This window comes from Oratosquilla oratoria, chromosome 23 (genome assembly GCF_046742065.1).
Source record: "Oratosquilla oratoria isolate Oo_2021 chromosome 23, ASM4674206v1, whole genome shotgun sequence".
NCBI classification, from domain to species: domain Eukaryota; kingdom Metazoa; phylum Arthropoda; class Malacostraca; order Stomatopoda; family Squillidae; genus Oratosquilla; species Oratosquilla oratoria.
Window position 1 is genome coordinate 22,206,275 of NC_134799.1, and position 20,820 is coordinate 22,227,094.

Here is a 20,820-nt window from a genome sequence, read left to right on the forward strand (position 1 = left end):
AAGGGAGGGGCGAGTGTGAGTTTGGGAGTGTAGCTGGGAGGTTCTCAGGAGTGAAGAGGGGACGAGGGAGAGAAGGGGTGGCTATACTAGTAAGTGAAGAGATAGGTAAACGTGTAGTGGAATGGAAGGTTTCTTCAAGGTTAATGAGGATGAAGGTGAAGCTGGGAAGGGAAATGTGGGTTTTTGTAAGTGCGTATGGGTCTGGTAGTGAGAAGAGCGTAGAGGAAAGGGAGGCTTTTAGGATGGATTTAAATGAGCGCATATAGGGATTAGGGAGAAATGTCAATGTAGTTGTATTGGGAGACCTTAATGCTAGGGTAGGAAATGAACCAATTGACGGAGTGATTGGGAAGTGTGGAGTTCCAGGAAAAATTCGTAGTCGAAAGTTCATGGTGGAGATGTGTCTAGAGAGTTGATGATAGCAAATACAGTGTTTAGGAAGAAAGTTAAACATAAGTACACATGGGAGAGGGTGGTGGATGGAAGGGTGGCAGATAGAGCGTTAATGGGCTATATATTGGTAACCAGGAGTATAGTAGGAAGAGTTAAGGATGTACATGTTCTAGGGGGAGAGAGTGGGGGAATATCGGATCATTTTTTGGTGGAAGGTAAGTTGAGAGTGGTGAATAAGTGGAGAAAGAGGAAAAGGGCAGAAGGTAGGGCGGTACTTAGAGTGAACTACTTAAATGAGAAAGAAAAGGAGGAGTGTAAGAAGAAGCTGAGAGAGGAGTGGGAGGGAGCAAAAGATAGAGTAGAGATAGAAGCGAAGGAGGAATGGGGACGGTTCAAGGAGGGAGTCATAAGATGTGCAAAGATGGTGTGTGGAGCAAGATGGATGGGAGGAAATAGAAGGATGAGATGAGGAAACAAAGAAGGCTGTAGAAGAGAAGAAGCAGGCTTTCATAGATTGGTTACAAATTAGGACGAGGGAATCTTATAAGAGGTACAAAGTAAAGAGAAGGGAAGTAAAGCATGAGAAAAAGGAGGCAAAGAGGAGAGTAGATGTGAAATGGTGTAAGAGTATGACAGAAAAATTTTAAAGTAAATTTTTTTTTTTTTTTAAAGATATTAAAAGAGGAAAAGGAGGCGAGTCAAGTAGAGAAGAAAAGGTAAAAGGTGCAGATGGAGAGATGGTAATGGAAGAGAAGGCAGTGAGAGGACGGTGGGAGAGTATTTTAGTGAGTTGCTACATGTAATGGAGGATAGGGAGGGAAAGGTAGTTATAATGGGAAGCGCTAAGAAAATGACTGTGATGAGTGAGGAAAATGGAGGAGAAATAAGGAAAGATTAAGTGAAAGCAGCTGTTAAGATGATGAGAGTAGGGAAGGCACTTGGTTGGATAGATGCCATGAAGAATGTCTGAAAAAAAGGAGGTAAAGTTATGGTGGAGTGGCTGGTGAGGTTATTTAATGTTTGAAACACAATGGCAAAAGCCGACAAGACTGTGAGAATCAACACCGTGTGAGATCGAAACCTTTATTTGTACGACGTTTCGCTTGTTACAGCTTTTTCAAGTACAGACATATGGCTTTTTTTTTTATTTTTTTTATTCGGTAGATAATGTTTATCTACACACGGGCCTTTCTCAATTCGGAGGCCCGTAAGTGTTGAGCCGCTCTGTGTTCAGCTACTCCGGCGTTTTTGTAGTTATCTGGGCGGAGGGTATCCGACCAGGATGTGGGCGAGCCGTTCTATGTTTTCGGGTGATGTTGTAAATTATGTCGGCTCCAGTCTTCCAAGCTTCGGGGGCCTTGGGGTTGAATTGTCTACCTCTTCTCAGGGCGATGGTGTGAGCGCACTCTAGTAGGTAGTGAAGGAGAGGCTCTGAGGTGTTCATCCCGCAGTGGTCGCATTCCCTTTCCTGTCGTTCGATGATTTCCCAGCAGCACTTGTACCCCAACCTGAGCCTGTGGATGATCACGGCGAGTCCTCTGTCGGCGATCTTGATGGCGGGATGAGGGCACAGTTTGGTGGCCCTCTCGTACCACTTTGCGCTTGCTGATGCTGAGCTTATCGATTTTCTATGGTTGGCTACCTTTGTTCGTTGTAGGTGGTCTCTGGCCCAGCTTTTGATTAATGTAGTTGATGGTTGGACTTGGATTTCTATGTGAGGATGGTAGCGTGTTGTCTTGGCCAGCTCATCTGCTCGTTCGTTTCCGTGTATCCCTATGTGGCTGGGTATCCAGTTGATGATGACTGGGTGATTTTGTCTGTTGTGTAGCTGCAGGAGGTAGAGTATTGTTGTGATAGTGTTTATGTTGGTGGGTATGTCCTTCTTCTGGAGTACTTGTGTCACCGCCAGAGAGTCTGTGTGTATGACCACCGGCCCTTGTAGTTGGCTTGAGTACTCCAGAGCTTTTTGCATTGCCACCAGCACAGTCTGTAGGGTTGAGCAGTGGTCGGATGTGCGCCAGGCGGCGGTGTATGTTGCGGAGTATACTCCTGCACCTGTTATGCCGTTCTCCGGGTCGACAGTGCCGTCAGTGTAGCAGACAAAACCACCCTGGGCCTCCGTTGCCTGGATCGCTGTTCGTGCAGCGTCTCTCAGTTCCCCTGGTGAGCAGTGATTCTTTGCGTGTGGTAGTTGTGTGTGGTTGAAAGTAGTTGTTGGGGATATCCATGAGGCTGGAGGACGGTACTTCAGGCATGCCCTGTCTGGCTTCAGAGCCTTTAGGTGCCCTTCCATGCCTGTCGCGCGGATTTGGTCTCCTAGGAGTCCGACGTATGTATCTGGTCGTGGTAGGTCCGGGTGCGCGTCCAGGTGAGCCTTGAGTTTAGTCATGAGATGTGAGTCCCTGTCGCTCAGCAGGGCCTTGGCTGCCGCGGTGCAGTTCCGGGTCTGAATCCTGGCCATCAGTGGTGGTATGCCAGATTCCATCTGGAGGTTGCTTTTTCTGGTCCACATGGGAGCAACTTCAAGTGATTCTTCCTGCTGTGATGTTAGATGTGATAGGACAGGTGCTCTATATTCAATAATGGGTCGGAAGCAATACTTGTAGTAGTGTTCCAGTACCAGGCGGCTGGCACCCGCATCAAGTGATTGCATATATCTCATTGGAGCTGTCTTCGTTTTTGTCATTTTCTTCAGCTTCTGGATTTGAAGAGAGGATGACAAGGTTTTCTGCACAGTTACTCCAAGATAGGTGAAGTCATCCACCCACTCAAGATCTTGCTGGTGTATGGAGATTGGCCTTGGGTTTGCCATTTTAATAGCCATGGCTTTTGTCTTCCATACGTTTATCTTGAAGCCTAGGTGTGTGCAGCTCTTGTGTATAGTGTTGAGTGCTTTTTGGGCATTGGTGCGGCAGTTGGGTCCCTTGCTAACGATGGCGATGTCGTCAGCATATATGAAGATCTCAACGTTCCGTGGTCGTGGGAGGGAGGCTATGTTGCCCATGTGCACGTTGAACAGGTAGGGACTCAAGATGCCTCCTTGAGGGGTGTCGTATTCCAGGTCTTTGTAGCTAGACACGGAGCCCTGGAAACGGATTCTAGCCCGTCTGTTTTGGCAGTATGCCTGTACCCATGCCAGAAGGTTGCCTGTGATTCCCTTCTCGACGAGAGAGGTCAGCATCGCTGAGGGGTTGACCAATTCGAAGGCTTTTTCTAAGTCCAGGAAGACGACGATTACCTTTTTCCCGTTGATGAAGCTGAGGAATTCCATTATGCACTCCGTGGTTCCCACCATACCCCGATAGGCATACAACTGTGGATGGAGTGGCCCTACTTTCCATTTCAGCCTGTTGAGAACCATTTTCTCGACGGTCTTCTCTATACAGCTAAGTAGGGAGATGGGTCTATAGCTGTTGGCCTCCTTGGACTTGGGGATGGGGACTATATCCTGGGTATTCCAGTTCCTAGGTCTCGCGTGTTGCGCTAGGGTGCGATTTGCCAAGAGTAGAATGGCCTTCCATCCGGCGTCGCCAGCGTTCTTGATCATCGAGTAAGTTATCTCGTCTGCCCCAGGTGAGGTGTCTTTTCCCAGGTATCTTGCCGCTCGGAGCTCTTGTAAGGTGAAAGGTTCGTCCATGTCTGCAGGTGTGTGTATTGCCGTGGAGATTAGTTCTTGTCGCTGTTGTTCCAGTTCTTCTTGCTTCGTCCTGGTTGCGCACGGAAGTTGCGTAGGAGATGTTCTTTGGGCAAAATCGATTGCTAGGCGGTCTGCTTCTTATTCCGGATCAGGGTGGATGATGATCCTGCTGGTCCTATTTTTTCCCGAGACTCTGTGTAGCCATCTCCATAGCTCCCTGGTGGTTGTATGACTGTTGAGCTGGGAGCACCATTCTAGCCATTTTCTCTGTCTTATTTCTTGCAATTCCTCGTGCATGTGTCGTATGGCTTCTTGGAGTTGCTTCCTATTGTCTGCGTTGGACCTCCCCTTGTGAATTTTCCTGAGGCGGTTGACTCTGTGTTTTAGGGTCTTGACTCTGGGACAGTAGTACCACGTATCCTTGCACTCTCTTCTGGGCTTCTTCTTCCGTGGCATTGCAGCGTCCGCCGCGGCGTGAAAGGCAGTCACAAGGTCCCTTTCTTGGCCGTCGATGTCCAGTGGGGGAGTGTAGTCTTCAAACCACTCTGTCAGACTTTGCGCAAATTTATACCATTTTGCGAAGGCTAGGGAGCAGCTGAATTTGGGGAATTTTGATCTTCGTTATTGTTGCGTAATGGTCACTGGTCAGGACTGGGTGGACTCTCCACTGTGCAAGGCTTCGAAGTTTCGCGGGAAGGAAGGTGAGATCAAGCCTCCCTCCCCTTATATGTGTTGGTGCTCCGCTGTTGAGGAGGCAGGCGTCCTGAAACTCGCTGAGAAGGTGCGCGACGTGGTGATCGTTGGCGTTGGTTGTTGAAGGAGAGGAGAGTATGGGGTGGTGAGCGTTTATATCTCCCCCAAATACAATGTTATGGCTGTCGCAGTTTCCAAACAGTTATGAGAGATCGATGTTCTCCGTAGGCCGGGAGTACAGATTGTAACATTGGAGGGTGACCCCAGCAAGCTGTATTTGGACCACAAGCACCTCTGTGGCTTCCCCACACTCCAGGTAGTCCTTGATTTAAACACTTGGAGTTTTATTTTTCAACAGAGTGGCAAGTCCCCGCCCTGTGCTTCCGATATCTTTCCTGTAGCATATGTATCCTGGGACTCGGAAGGTTTGATGGTCTTGTAGTGGGGTTTCCTGTAGTAGGACTACGTCTATCTGGTCTTCTTGGATCGTGGCAAGAAGAGATGCCATTTTCGGGCGGATACCCCCTGCATTCCACTGGAGTATGTTCAGCATTCCATCAGTGGGTCTGCGGGGATTGATCTCTGGACTCGATGATCTTGTTGAGTTGTTGGTTGGCTGCGTTGCTGCTGCGGCGTGAGTTCAGTCTGAGGGTTCCGTGTCGCTGCTGAATGTTGGTGCAGAGGTGGGAATTCGTCCAAGTCCTGGTCTGTCTTCGTGGCTTCCTTCGTTGCTACTCGGTATGTGGTATGGTCTCTGTCTGTTGCTGGCGAAGTTTCGCATGGCGGCAGATTGTTCTTCATGACCTAGGTGACAATGGTTTCCGTCACATGTTTGTCCAGGGAAGCATTCAGTGCTGCAGCAAGTTGTGTTGCCATGTCCTTCAGAAGATTCTTGAGAGTTGAGACTTCCAGGGTGACTGTGTGTGTTTCTTGTGTCTGTGGGTTTTGGTTTCTCTGGGATACTCCTTTCGGATCTTTGCGTGAGGTGGACCGGTTCCGGATCTGTCGCTGTCGTGTATTCTTCTGGTTGGTGCGCTCTTCCTTCTTCAGTGATTCCGTGGGTAGTCGGTTCTGTGGCTCTTTGGTCTGCTGTAATGGAGGTTGTGGTTCCCTGGTCTACTGTGGTGGAGGGAGCGGTTTCCTGGTCTGCTGAAAATGAGGCTGTTGATTCCTTTTTGGACTCCGTGTGGTCAGTGTCTGGGGGTAGTTGATTTGTTCTTTGTTGGTATCCCATCTTCTGTTTCTTCCTAAAGCTGGCGGTCGTGGTAGTGTTTGGGTAGTTGGCGTCCTCTCCGGCTGCTTTGCGTGTGGCCGGGCATGTATCTTCTCTAACCTTGCAGGGCATCTTGGGTTCCATGCGTGGTGGGTCTGTTTGCAATTTGGGCAACATGGTTTTACCGGCTGGTTTTGTTTCAACTTGGAAATACATTGTTCCGTTTCGTGTTGCTTGCTGCAAACGGCGCATGTCTTCTTGAATCTGCAGCGTGCCTGATGATGGCCAAACCTCTGACACGCATAACAGCGTAGGGGCTCTGGGTACCATGTCCTGACGGTGTAGGACCCCCATGTTCCCAGTGTCACTCTGTTCGGAAGGGGTCCTAGAAAGGTGATAAGTATGGAGGTGGTGGGCTTCTTCTGTCTGTCCAAGGCCCTCTCTGCAGTTTTGACGTTCGATAGTTCTAGTATCGGTTCTAGGCAGAGTGCGAGGGGATATCCCCTATGATCCCCTTGATTCGTTTCTGGGCAGGGTCTAGCTCCTGAAGGGCAGGAGACCGCCGAAGTGCGTCTAGTGCTGCGTTGTCCAGAGGCATGATTGTCCATTGGCCATCCAGGTTTGGCCAGGCTTTCATGGCTAGGTTCGGGTGTCTCTTCTCCAATGTTCTGATTATTTGATATGGGGTTTCCTTTTGTGGTATTAACTTGAACTTGGGCCTGACCTTGGGCCCTGTGCTTGTTCCGGGTCCGCTCGTCGCTGATGTCGAAGCTTCCATTATGTTGGTGGGGTCTGCATTCGAAGGGTTTTTTGCTTTGAATTTTTTTGTTTTGCCTACTTCTGTCCATCCTGAGTCTGGTGATGGTGTTTCTGGGGAGGTTTCTGATCGTATACGTTTTCCGTCTTGTGGCTCTTCCTGGTCTTCTTCATCCGAGTCGTCAAAGATGCTTCTCTTCTTAAAGGTGTCCGAAGCCATAGCCTGAAGTGCTCAATGTACAGAGACCGTCTGTGTGCTCTTTTTGAGACATATGGCAAACACTCTGAGTACATATAGGCCGACGGGGAAGGAACTGGGAGAGGTTATCAGGGAGGGGTGAGTGGTAGGTGGAGGGGCGGAGGGGGTGTGTGTGAGAAGGGAACGGGTGGAGATAAAGGAGGACATTTTGGACAGTTTGTTGAAGTGGACTAAGGGGGACATTTCATACATTTGTATAATGCGGGTAACAGATGGATGATAGGAGGGGTGATGTTGAACATGCCTCTGTTCTGCTCAATGGTTTTGAAGCTTTGAGTGGCGGCCGTTTCCAGGCATTTCCTCCTCACCCTGTCTGGTTCACTAAAAAGAAGCTCTGCGTTATCCCAATCCATCAGGTGGTCGTTGGTGTTCCGGTGGATAACACAGGCGTTGGTGGTGATGTTGTTCCGGGAATCATGGCGATGCTCCCGGATCCGGGTCTTCAGGTCACGGGAGGTCTCGCCGATATATACTTTATCACATCCAGCACAGGGTATGTGGTAGACACCAGCGTTTTTTCCCCACATCTCGTCCTGGCTGTCATTCCTTCCAGAGAGCTCTTTGATAGTCCTGCTGGACTAGCCCACTACCTGAATGATGCAACGCCCAAGTGTCCGGGTGAGGGTGGTGGTGACGTTGCTGGCTGGAAGGATAAGCCTCCTAGCTGGATCTTTCATTGGTTCCCGCCCTTCCATTATTTTGAGTGCCTTTTTCTTGCACTGGTGGATGATGCACTCTGGATATATATCAACCAGTGCAAGAAAAAGGCACTCAAAATAATGGAAGGGCGGGAACTAACGAAAGATCCAGCTAGGAGGCTGAAGACCCGGATCCGGGAGCATCGCTACGATTCCCGGAACAACATCACCACCAACGTCTGTGTTATCCACCGGAACACCAACGACCACCTGATGGATTGGGATAACGCAGAGCTTCTTTTTAGTGAACCAGACAGGGTGAGGAGGAAATGCCTGGAAACGGCCACCATTCAAAGCTTCAAAACCATTGAGCAGAACAGAGGCATGTTCAACATCACCCCTCCTATCATCCATCTGTTACCCGCATTATACAAATGTATGAAATGTCCCCCTTAGTCCACTTCAACAAACTGTCCGAAATGTCCTCCTTTATCTCCACCCGTCCCCTTCTCACACACACCCCCTCCGCCCCTCCACCTACCACTCACCCCTCCCCGATAACCTCACCCAGTTCCTTCCCCGTCGGCCTATATGTACTCAGAGTGTTTGCCATATGTCTGTACTTGAAAAAGCTGTAACAAGCGAAACGTCGTACAAATAAAGGTTTCGATCTCACACGGTGTTGATTATTTATTGTTTGTTTAAGAGAGGGTAGAGTGCCGTTGGACTGGAGGAGTGCCTGTATAGTTCCACTTTACAAGGGAAAGGGGGACAAGTGTGAGTGTAGTAGTTTCAGAGGGATCAGCTTGTTAAGTGTAGTTGGGAAGGCTTATGGGGGGATCTTGATTGAGAGGATTAGGAGACTAACAGATGGAGTAATTGATGAGGAACGGTGTGGGTTTAGTACAGGTAGGGGTTGTGTAGATCAGATTTTTGTGGTAAGACAAATATATGAGAAAGGTATAGGAAAAGGTAAGGATTTTTTTTTTTTTTTTTTTGCTTTTATGGTCCTGGAAAAGGCTTATTATAGGGTAGACAGGAAGGCACCGTGGAAGGTTTTGCAGATATATGGGATAGGAGGAAAGTTGTTAAAAGCAGTCAAGAGTTTTTACGGGAGTAGTAGAGCTTGTGTTAGGATTAGAAATGAGAGAGTTAGTGGTTTGAGGTAAAGGTGGGACTTCGTCAGGGGTGTGTTATGTCGCCCTGGCTGTTCAATTTATACATGGATGGGGTGGTGGGAGAGGTGAATGCAAGGGTAGTGGGTCAGGGATTGGAGATGGTTAAAGAAAATGGAGAAAAGTGGGAGATAAGCCAGTTATTGTTTGCTGACGACACTGCGCTTGCAGCAGGATCAGAGGAGGGATTGAGGAAGTTAGTGACAGAGTAAGGGAAGGTGTGTGAAAGAAGGAAGTTGAAGATAAATGTGGGTAAAAGTAAGGTGATGAGAGGTACGAGGGGAGAGAGTGACAGCAGGCTGGAAGTGACTATTAAGGGAAAGAGACTGGAGGAAGTGGATAGTTTTAGATATTTGGGTGCAAATGTGGCAGGGAAGGGAGGAGTGGAGGTGGAGGTAGAATGTAGATTGAGAGAAGCGAGTAAATGCCTTGGTGGATTAAAAAGTGTAATGAAAAATAAACATTTGGGAATGGATGCTAAGAGGAGATTGTATGAAGGAGTGATTGTGCCAGCAGCACTGTATGGGGCAGAAACATGGAACATAAGAAAAAAAGAGAGAAGGAGTTTGAATGTATTAGAGATGAAATGCCTGAGAAGTATGATAGGGGTTACTAGGCTAGATAGAGTGAGAAATGAGGAGGTGAGGAGGAGAATGGGGATGGAAAGGGAGTTGGGAGATAAGGTTGATGAAAGAGTATTAGGATGGTTTGGACACATGGAAAGAATGTGTGAAAAAAGATTAGTAAAAGAGGTGCGAAAGCCAGAGGTGGAAGGAGTGAACATGAGGGGGCGTCCTAGAATGAGATGGATGGATGGGTAAAAGGGGCTTTGGGAAAGAGGGAATGTCTGTTGAGGAAGGACGGGAGAGGAGAGAAGACAGGGGTGAATGGAGAATGGTTGTGTATGGATAATGCTGTGATGCATGAGGGGGAGTGGGTGGGGGATGGGGTGTGAGGGAGTATGTATGAGAAATAAATTGACGCATCCCGAAGGGATTTCTCCCCGTTTTCTCCTTTTCTTCATGAGGGGACGGAGAGGGGGGGTCACCGAATTAATGAAGCGGCCTTGCTGTGGAAGTGCTGTGTCTTGCGACACTGCTTCTGACCCAGGGCAGTGGGCAAGAAGCAGGGATGACCCGTCATCCAGGAAGTGCCAAGAAAAGAGGGAGAGAAGAGGGTAGAGGGGAGTGGAGTATGTAGGGGATGGAATGGATGGGAGTGGTTTCTATGTCTTGTCTTTTGGCTACCTCCCGTGCAATGGGGAAAAAGCCTTTGGTATATGTATGTATGTATGTATGTATTATCATTATCATTATTATTATTATTATTATTATTATTATTATTATTATCATTATTATTATTATTATTATTATTATTATTATTATTATTATTATTATTATTATTATTATTACTATTATTATTATTACTATTATTATTATTATTATTATTATTATTATTATTATTATTATTATTATTATTATTATCATTATTATTATTATTACTATTATTATTATCATTATTATCATTATCATTATTATTATTATTATTATTATTATTATTATTATTATTATTATTATTATTATTATTATTATTATTATTATTATTATTATTATTATTATTATCATTATTATTATTATTATCATTATTATTATTATTATCATTAATATGGATTTTGATGTGAATGTTAGGGGTGCAAGATTTGATTTGGCCTCCCAATTAATACAAGAGAAAGGGCTTTGGCTTTTATATATATATTATGTTATAGTTACCATTATCTTTACCATCATTATCATGTTACTCTTATTTTGGTCAAAGATCATATATATATTTTTTCATATCCAAACCAAGCCCGCGCACCTCGAAACCCTCGCCTTTTGATTAATTATGCAAGTCGCATTGCGTGAGTCCCCTGACTGAATCACTCGAACCAGCCAATCGTGGGCTCCCGTAGTGTGACAGATGGCTTCAAGGTATAAAATGGTATAAAATGCAGGAAATGGATGTTTTGGTTACTCATGCTATTTAGATATCTATGAGAATATAATGCAATTCCGTTACAAGACGATACTGTATACGTGAAATAATATTAAAAATCTGTTGTCCATGATCCAATAAAGATTGTATAATATACCTCCGTTAAACTAAATAAAGCAGTCCGGCGTTAGCCAGAGTAAAATCCGTAGTGTAGGTTACCGCAGCAAAGGGATTAATCATGCAAACTGTGAATGGACACACAGCTATGTCGATAACTTTATCAATACGGTGACGCTCAGTGAGATGATTGCAGTCGCCCTGCGGTGTCGGCTAACAGAGGCTAGAGAGAGCGCCACTGCATCGAAGAGGTAAATCGAGATGATTGTAACCTCTTCATTCAGGTGACACCTAATAAACACACAGCCTGTAGAGGATGTCACCGCGTTGAAGAAGCTCACGGGATTCAGAACAATGCAATAGGTGTACAGTACATTCATCAAGAAGAGAAATAGCAGGAAAAGCATGCATCTGGGTTTGCAAAAACAGGACAAACGTGCAATTAGAATTACTGTTGCTGAGGTAGGTCACTGTTCTATTGGGTAAGGGATACAAGTGAAACAGATACAGCTGAAAAGATGTAGCTGGAAGAAGTACATCCTCATGTAAACCAAATGTTGCTTTGAATTCCTCTGACGAAAACCCCGCTGCCCCATGGTAGGTGGCAAACTGCCCTCAAATGTAGGCTTTCGGTCTAGATAAGTGACAAGTGATTATATGCATGTGAAAATAAAAACTCCAAACGAAGCTAAGTGCGATGAAATGTTATTGAATACAACTCGCCTCCTTAGAAATACCGAATGAAGTAACAATATAGACGTTGTGAGAGACTTTAATTGTAATGAGGCCAATTGGGAGCAGTGTGTAACAAGTGGTAAAGTAGATTCCTGGAGAAATACTCTGTTAAATATAACAATAGAGAAGGTAAAGGAAGTGACTCGGGTGAGAGAGGCTAAAACTCCCTTGACGTTGGTCTAAAGAACAAGAAATAACTAGCTCTTTAAAGTACACTTGCTCTAAAAGAAAAAATTACCACGTAACCACACAGGCTTGGTAGACTCAGTTTTGGAAAGGCAGACTTCTCAGGCTTGAAGAAATAATTTGAGGAAATACTGTGTGAAGAATTAATGGATACCACCGTAACCATGACGAAATTGAAAAGCTTTCTTTATATTTACAAGGTGGGAGTAAACAAGCATGTGCCACCTAGGATTAGTGGAAGGAAGAAGCATAAATAATATTAGGTCAGCAAAAGGTGTGAGATAACTGATAAGCAAGGGACATATTTTGGGAAAAATGGAGAAAAAGAAGTATCAATAGAATAAAGAAAGTTTACAAACAAGTTAGAAATGAATCCGCAAGAATCCGCAGAGAGGAGGTAAGAAATTTTGAAGGGGGTATTGTTGGTAAATGCAAAGATGAACCAAAAATATTTAACAGGCTCATCAATGGTAAACTGAAACACATGGAAGGAATCGCCAAATTAAAAGTGGGTAGTGAGGTATCTGAGGAATCTTCAGGTTGAAATCATGAATGAAAATTTCCAATCTGTTATTACATAAGGAAATAGTTTTGTAAAGGAAGGAGAGATGAACAACAACTTGAACTTACAAAATATAAAAATATAAGTGAGGGAAGTGCTCAATCTTTTCGGATCACTCGATGTGAGAAAAGCTACAGGGGTTGATGGGATCTCAAATTGGACTTAAGAAATGTAGGAAACAGCTGGCGGAAGAGACCCGCAGGATTGAAAAAGGGCTAATGTGGTAACAATTCATAAAGGTGGAAGTAAAGTACACCAATGATTTATAGGTTGGTATCAATGACCAGCACATCGTTGAGAAAGATCGGTGGATCAAATATGTTGAAGAAATTAATATTTCAAAAGAAAGTTGGTTTAACTTCATATCTGGAAGGTGATGGGTGTCAAGCATATTAAGCTTTTACTCTAGAGTGATTGATGTGCTGCAAGAGGGGGAGGGTTGATGGACCGTGTATACCTGAAGGTCAGATGTATGGGGACAGTAGTAAAAGATAAAATGTTAGAATGGAGATCGGTGACCACTAGAGTCCCACAAAATTTGGTGCTAGCACCAAAAATGTTTGTCATCTATGTTAATGTCAAGATGGAAGGTACAATAAGTTATACTAACATATTTTCAGATGATGCAAAGATCTCGAAAGTGAAAACAAAGACTGTCAACTGTTGCTAAAACATCTAGACACCATATTCGCCTGGACCTAAGAATGGAAGATAAATATGCCAAGTACTGGATATGGGCAGTAGCTCTAAAATACCATCTCCGAAGTATTCCCTGGGAAGAGAATCGATTACAAGAAAAGAAAGATTTAGGAGTGCTGATAAAAGACAACTTGTCACCTGGCCATCATATCACTAAGATTGCGAGAGAGACGTATGGATGGCTGCAGAACACTAGGTAGGTTTTCCACTATATGGATGAAGAGATGATAAAAAAATCATAGAAACCTTCATCCGTCCAAGATTGGAATATGAATTAGTGGTATGGTCCCCACAGAGTGAAAGATGTAAACAAGATCAAGAGGATACAAAAGCCAGCAACCAAATTGGTTCCCAGCCTGATAGATAAGTCATCTGAGGAGAGACTAAAAACATTAGGTCTACCAACGTTAAAAGAGTGAAGAGAAAACGGTGACTTAATTGCAGTGTTCAAGGCGCTAAAGGGGTGGACTATATTGACAGTAGATACCTCTTGATTAAGAATGGGAGGGTTTCACTTGGTCATGAGAACAAATTGAAAAAGACTAAATATCTGAAGGATGTGAAGAAATACAGGTTTCCATACATATGCATAAATATCTGAAATGTCCTAAAAGGCGATATGGCCCAAACTAAAACCATATATGGATTTAAGTATGACAATTGGAGAAAAAGGTGACAACCAAAATAAGAGGTAAGAGACCCCATGAGTAATGTTCCTTTCCTGTATACCACAACTGGGTAAATACAATTAGGTAAATACATATGCCCAAAGGAAATCACATATCTTTAGCCATAAAAAAATGGGTAAAGTACGTCACCATGTTGGGGAATTTAAAGTCTGAAATGAAACAGGAGAAAAGGCAGTAGATGGAAACGGCTTGAAAAATAAAATAAAATAAAGGGTAGAAATCCACAGGACCGCGGCCGAGTGGCAGCTGGAGCGAAGCTGCCGATACAAAAGGTGCAGCTGGAAACAAACAGGTTATTTTCATGCAGTTCAAGACCGCGCAGCTGCTGTCAGGAGTACAAAGAGAGGGCGTGCAGCAGCAGCTGCTTGGGGTGCTAAAACTTTTCAGATCATTGAAAGCCAACACCGACCGTGTAGTCACATTTATTCTATGTGCTAAGACATCCAGGGCAAGTGGTAGTCACCACAAATTAGGTTATTGGGAGACAAGCTCGAATCCCAGCGCATTAAAGAGGTACATAGAAATGATGAAAAATGTGGTTGCTTAATATATACATATATATATATATATATATATATATATATATATATATATATATATATATATATATATGTGTGTGTGTGTGTGTGTGTGTGTGTGTGTGTGTGTGTGTGTGTGTGTGTGTGTGTGTGTGTGTGTGTGTGTGTGTGTGTGTGTGTGTGTGTGTGTGTGTGTGTGTGTGTGTGTGTGTGTGTGTGTGTATACAATGAAATAGAATAACAACTAGATGCACGGGGGTGCTGCAATGCATTTTTTCGGGTCTTCAGAGAAGAATGTGGAGGGCTGCATTAAATCATCCACTACAGTCACACCCCTCCATTATCCCTTAGCGTCATCTGAGTGACATCACCTGGCGTTTGCCATAATAATACCGAGGAAGACTATTACCGTTAAAGAATTGTCGCACTTAAAGGGTTTCATTCTTGCTGATACTTGACGTCGTTTTTCATTAGATAGGACTTTCGCTCCTCTTCAAAGGGTCGAAGGCCACTTCTACTTATTCTGAAAAGACTGTCGTCACACTTGTTTTACTCTAGCTGACACCAGGCGACATCATTCATATTGGTGGGTAGGAGGAAACTTCCCCTCCTCAGTAGGTATGACAAAGACACGGAGAACAGAGTTCGATGGCATGCACACTGGGAGCATAAAAACCGGTTGCAATACATGTAACTGCAGTCAAGCACAGCTTCAAAGAACGTATGCATGCAGAAGGCTGTGGATGTGAAACCAAAGAGGAAAAGTGCAGCAGTAGTGAATGCTAATGTATTGCAAATGAAGTGGTTTAGATAACAACTGAGCAGCTGCAAAAGGTGTGTAATCGAATCGTGTAGGGCACTGGGCAGCTGAAATAGATAGATGCGAAAGGCATCAAGTTACGGGGAAGGGATGCGCAGCTGCATGTGATCCAGGCAAGATGAAAATGAATTGACCAAACCTTTCGGTACCGTGAAGGTCTTTACAGAAGGTATTCTGGCTAGCGCCAGACGATTCTATTCAGCTGCGATGGGGCCCCGCCGCAGCTGAATGGAATTAAGACCCGTCGTTAACGTCTTTAGAGACTTCATTCCGGGCAACGCCAGATGATTCTATTCAGAGGAGACACCACTGCAGCAAAGTGCGTTATGGCTTTAAGCTTTATTAGTTTATTCTAACTACCATTTCGCGATTTCATTCAGCTGGGAGAAGAGCTACTCCGCAGCGCAAAGGTTGAATACAATTCGAACCTTCATCACTCGAGCTACCTTTTCGTAGAGTTTCGTTGTTTTAGCAGTTCATATTAGCTGAGATTAGGTGATGTTATTCAACTGAGGGAAACCCCTTTTGCAGTGAAGGACATGCAAGGATCTCGGTCATTTACAGAGGTGTTCTCCCCGGGGCGATGATCTACGGATATTTTCTTGGCGTGCCATCATGGCGCGCTGATTTCGATTCGATCTCGCTCCAAACTTCGTGGATCCGGTTTCGACTCCAACAGCTACCTACCGACGACGGCTACCTGACCTGGCATATAGGGCAAAGGTGACGACTTTAATTAAATCCTTAGAACGAGAGGATGGTTCTCTTCCTTAAAAAAAAATCTACCGAAACACACACACACACACACACACACACACACATATATATATATATATATATATATATATATATATATATATAAATCGACGACGCCTTTGAAGAAATCAAGATTTTTGCGATTAACCTCTTTGGTACGATGACGTAGTTGTCAATTTTATTCTTAGGGAAAAAAAAACGCAGACGACTCATTTCAGCTGAGAGCAGGATGTCGCTCTTGTCCGGTGTGTGTGTTGGGGGGGGGGGATGGGATCCCTTGGTTGTAATGACGTCTTAGGTTTTATCTTGCCTAACGCCGAGTGAGTTCACTTTGCTGAAGTTGAACATAGTTGCTGAAGAAGTTAAGAATATGTTGCTAATTAGTGTATAGCCTGAGAAGACATATCTAAAAAGAAATACTAAGATTTCACTGAAACTGACTAAGCATGCATCTGTCAGATATGACACTGGAAGGCATGCAGTTGATGGGCGTGCAGCTGGAAAACACACCTACAGCTAAAAAGGAACATAGCTGGAGCAGAGTGGATGCGAGCGAAAAGCAGGAGGTGGTCAGCTGGAGTGAGTGTGCAGCTACTGCTGCTGGACTTACGGCCACGAGGATGAGGAACAGCATGACGGATCCCAGGACTGCTGTGGCCACGGGGGTCCGCCCGGGGTCCCAGGACCCCATGCGGGGCATCTTCCACTCTTCCCGGCGCTCCGAGTAGCTGGTCGTGGCCGAAGAATCCAGTAGAACTTCCTTGAAGTCTGCATTCCTACCGTCTTTTAGTTCTCCCAGTCTCTCCATGGTGCCGTGGTGGGAGCCATTCTCCGAGGAGTTGTCATCGTGGTCGCCGTCACCTACGACTTCGTGATTCGACTCCACCCCAGCGGGTCGTTTTGACCGAAGGGCGTCGGCTGAGCTGAGCATGCGCAGGAGGGAAGAGTAGAAAGGGTTGCCTGCGCTCAGACCTTCTGGCATGACCTCAGGATCACGTTTGACGTGGCTCGAGGAGGAGGAAGAGGACGAGGAGGAATGGAACGAAGATATTGCTGTCCCTGAAGACGATGACGATGAAGTTAATGAGGCAGACGGTGAGGAGGAAGAGAAGGAGGCGGAGTGCCCGTTCGTGAGGTCCTGAGAACGGCGCTGACCCCATCGCTCCGACTGGGGGTAGTGGTTTCTGGGAGACCCCTGGGTCGGGTGTGTTGGGGGTGGGGGTGGGGGTGGGGGTGGCGGATGCCATGGTTGAGGGTGCGCGGACTGCCGATAGTTAGCGTGATGGTGGAAGGAATTTCCTCCTTCATGGTGGGACGGGAAAGAAGAGGAGGAGGAAGAAGAAGACGAAGAGGAAGAGGAGGAGGAGGAGGAGGAAGAGGCTGGTGAGTATAATCGGGAAGAAGGTTGCGGACGGACTTGGAACTTGTGTTTAGGTAAGGACGACGCCGCAGAGGACGAAAGCGACGTCGAAGACGACGAAGAGGAGGACGACGACGACGACGACGCCAAAAGGCTATGATAGTCCATCAGGTACTGTGGAAGTCTACTACCACCGCCACTACTATCTAGCGCATATTGGCGATGGTTATGGTATTCTCCTCTTCCCCCTCCTCCTCCTCCTCCTCCTCCTGTCTCCGACGGGCCTTCCTCCTCCCCGTCCACGGCCACTGCCGCCGTCTCTTCCTCCTCGTCTTCGTACTGATCGTACCCGAGGGCGGAGTCGTACCGTGGACCGTCGTATTTGACGTAGCCACCTCTCTCATATTTGGCTGGCGTGTCGTACTTGGCCTCCTTACCGTCGTATTTAACCACTGCATCATATTTAGCAGCTGCGTCGTATTTCGTGGCCGTGCCGAATTTAGAAGCCGCGTCATATTTGGAGAAGTCGACGACGACCCCCCTGGATGGAAAACGATGTTGTTCCCTAAGCGATGTGACGTAATGGCTGCGGCCGCCTGTAGGGATCAGAAGAACTATTTACATACTGGTTTAAAATGGTATACTCTCGCTCACTCACACACACGCATGTACACCGAAAAACGCTGGTGCGTGGAATTTACAAATAACAAAGTTCATTCATAGTAACTTTAACACTTCGTGCACTTCATGACCGTTTGTATTTGGGGTAAATGGAAGAGAAGCTTTGACATACTCACCAGAATACGACGTTGCCATGATAAGCATCACGAGATGAAGTGTTCTCGTCATTGTGAGGGGGCGCTGGGTTAGCACGAAAGCGCTGCAGTTGTACTATACTTTGACGAAAAATTTCAGTAGATCTTATAAACACAGTAATACTCCACACTAATGTCTTTGGTGTAGTTGCTGGCCATCACGCACGTGGCAGCGCTGCATTGTTGCAAAGTTCGTCGTTTGGGAGATGCACTTCAAATGGGGTGTCACATTCTCACTTGCCTGTGAATGCTGTTGGTGGAAGGAGGGATCAACTGTGAAATACCATAGTCTCACTGATATGCTGTGATAGTTCGGTTTAGGTTATCGAATTGCCCTACTTGTACTATCGATACAATCTTGTTTTTCAGAAAGTATTGGCTTATTCCGAAAGAAAAATATATTTCCCTTTCCCTCCCTCCCTCTCCCCTCACTCTCTCTCTCTCTATCTCTCTCTCTCTCTCTCTCTCTATTTATTTTTCTCTATTCATCTCTCTTATTTGCTCAAGTCCGCTCAGGTACGCTCTCGTGGTACGTCTCATTTAATTCACTGACCAATGCAGTATATAAAAAAAAAAAAAAAAAAATCAAACGCTTTATTCTTATAGCCCCATCCAATACAACATCATCATCAGCAGCAGTATCTTTACCAGTGTCACCATCATTATTACCACCAGATAGAGCAAAGGTAAATGGTATTACTTTTTATTAACACAGTTTTCAAACTTTATCTCGGAAAGGATCTCCCTGATTTAGAACCATTTGCCTCCCTTCCGTGCCGGGTGGTCATTTTTCCTTTCTGCTGGCCGCCGCGCCGCCAACCTCTTTTATTTAGCTGTGTCATCCCTTGGGTGGCAAAAGTTATAGATTAACTCGATTAACTCTCTCCGTATCGGTTAAAACTATTCCGTTTACGCCAGACTATTTTGTTCACCTCCGTGGCGCCCTTCTCAACCCCAACTCCCCTTTATAGCATCGCGAAAAAAAAAACTAAGATAAAAAAGCAGACGAAGAAAAGAAAAAGGAATGAATGAAATCGAGATGGAAGAAGGAAAGCGATACAGATCGGATTAGAAAATACAGGAATAAACAAAGTAATCACATAAACTGTGCAAACCCACATACGGTACTTGTGCTAGTGTGGGGTACTTGTGCTTGTGTTGGTAGTGTGGGGGTGGAAGTGGTGGTGCTTGTGGTGGGTACTGGCTTTGGTTTTGGTAGTGGTGTTGGGGAGAGTGGAAATATTTCTTAGATAACTTCGTCGTCGATATCCAGCGCCTCTATATTTGGAGACCATATCACGCCGAAGAGAGGGAGTCATAGAGGCGGTAAATGCGAGGGTAGCAGAAAGAGGTGAGAGAGCTTAAAGTGATTAGCACTATTCTTTGAGTGGAGATTAACCTCCAATCATAAAGGAGTGCTGCGTAACTCTGGTCCATAGGAGTGTCACTAAAGTCCTCCATAACCTACTGGGGGATGGTGGAGGGGTAGTGATAGTGGAGGTGATGTTAATGGTAGTGGTGGTGGCAGTGTTGGTGTTGGTGGTGGTGGTGGTGGTGGCAGTGGTGGTGGTTTGAGGAGCGACCGAAAGAACGAACCTAAAGCCGAAGCACCGGTCTCTTTATAGACTTCCAGAGACGCAGTTCTGATCCCTTCCCGGGGAAGTCACACAACTCGGCCCATAGATGGTAACATAAGCCATACGTAGGACCTGCTTGGAATCAGTGTCAGGATGAAGGCCGTTTCCGTTCTTCTTATGAGTTTACCGAGGGTCAGATATGATCCATACTGGAATCAGACGGACCTGATATGATCCATACTAGCATCTGGAGCTGCCATTAGGACCCACGCGGCCAGCAAACAAAAGATCCACTTTAGTTCTTGTGAGCTGGGTAGAGTTGTTTTCTCATCTTATCGAAACCAACTCTATTTATTTTTTCTATCGAAGAGTAAACCAAAATAGAAAACTAACTATGAATAGAAAGTGTTGGTGAAGAGCCGGTGACAGAAGGCCCGCATGGCAGCGGCAAAGCCTTTGCCCTGATATGCACTTTGGGAACTTGTTGGGGCTGGTAACAATCACAGCTAGTAGTCGCAGAGAAGTGCGGGATATGGATGTAAATAACCCAGAGACAATACATCTTTCAATATTTGATTAATAGTAAAAATGCACCAGGGTCATATGTGAACATATTCATACACTGTATACATAAATATACACATACGAGTATGTATATACATTCATAATAAATACATTGAGACCTTCTGACAGGTTGACGTAAGTGGGAGTATTAAGCACAGGAATCTTAATCTGAGTTTATTCCTGACTAGTTTCGTAGGTATGCTTTCCCAAAGGAATGGTGTACAAAATGGGATATGGGCATTTTACATGAGGGGGACCTCACTACCTTCCCGTGTTGCCAGTTGGCGACAAGATTGGAAATCACCGAATGGCATATTCATTGTTTAGAACAGTGATTCTTAATCAGGGGGGCGTGGATCATTTCCAGGGGGGGGCGCGAGCTTTCGGGTGAAAAGTATAAGTTTTTCCAGTTAGTGATTACTTTTACAACAGCATGGGCCAGTACTATAAGCATAAGCATATGAATTATTACAGAATTCTTTCTTACTAATGAACCGTTAGAGTGAGACCCGTTTAGGCAGAGCGTTTCTTCCGAGGTTGTCTTCGTCGGTTGAATCGTACGATGACGTCATGATAAGACGGAAGCTGATTGGCTAGTAAATTCTCGCGCGATGCTATCAATGTGTGGGACGGTGGGACTGAGACAATTGCATTTCACCAGTCGTTGTGTGATTATTGCTTATT

At 45.3% G+C, this 20,820-nt stretch overlaps 1 protein-coding gene across 2 annotated transcripts in view; it reads right to left on the reverse strand.

Annotated features, from left to right (window-relative positions):
* The window catches only part of LOC143038021 (uncharacterized), an 83,951-nt gene that overhangs the window by 19,862 nt on the left and 43,269 nt on the right, over positions 1–20,820 (reverse strand). For both annotated transcript variants that reach the window (XM_076206869.1, XM_076206870.1), the window contains exons 2-3: positions 17,978–18,245; positions 16,431–17,776 (exon numbers count right to left, since the gene is read on the reverse strand). In XM_076206869.1, the coding sequence (XP_076062984.1) occupies positions 16,431–17,776; positions 17,978–18,029 (1,398 nt within the window). In that variant the 5' untranslated portion in view covers positions 18,030–18,245. The remainder of the gene's footprint in view (positions 1–16,430; positions 17,777–17,977; positions 18,246–20,820) is intronic.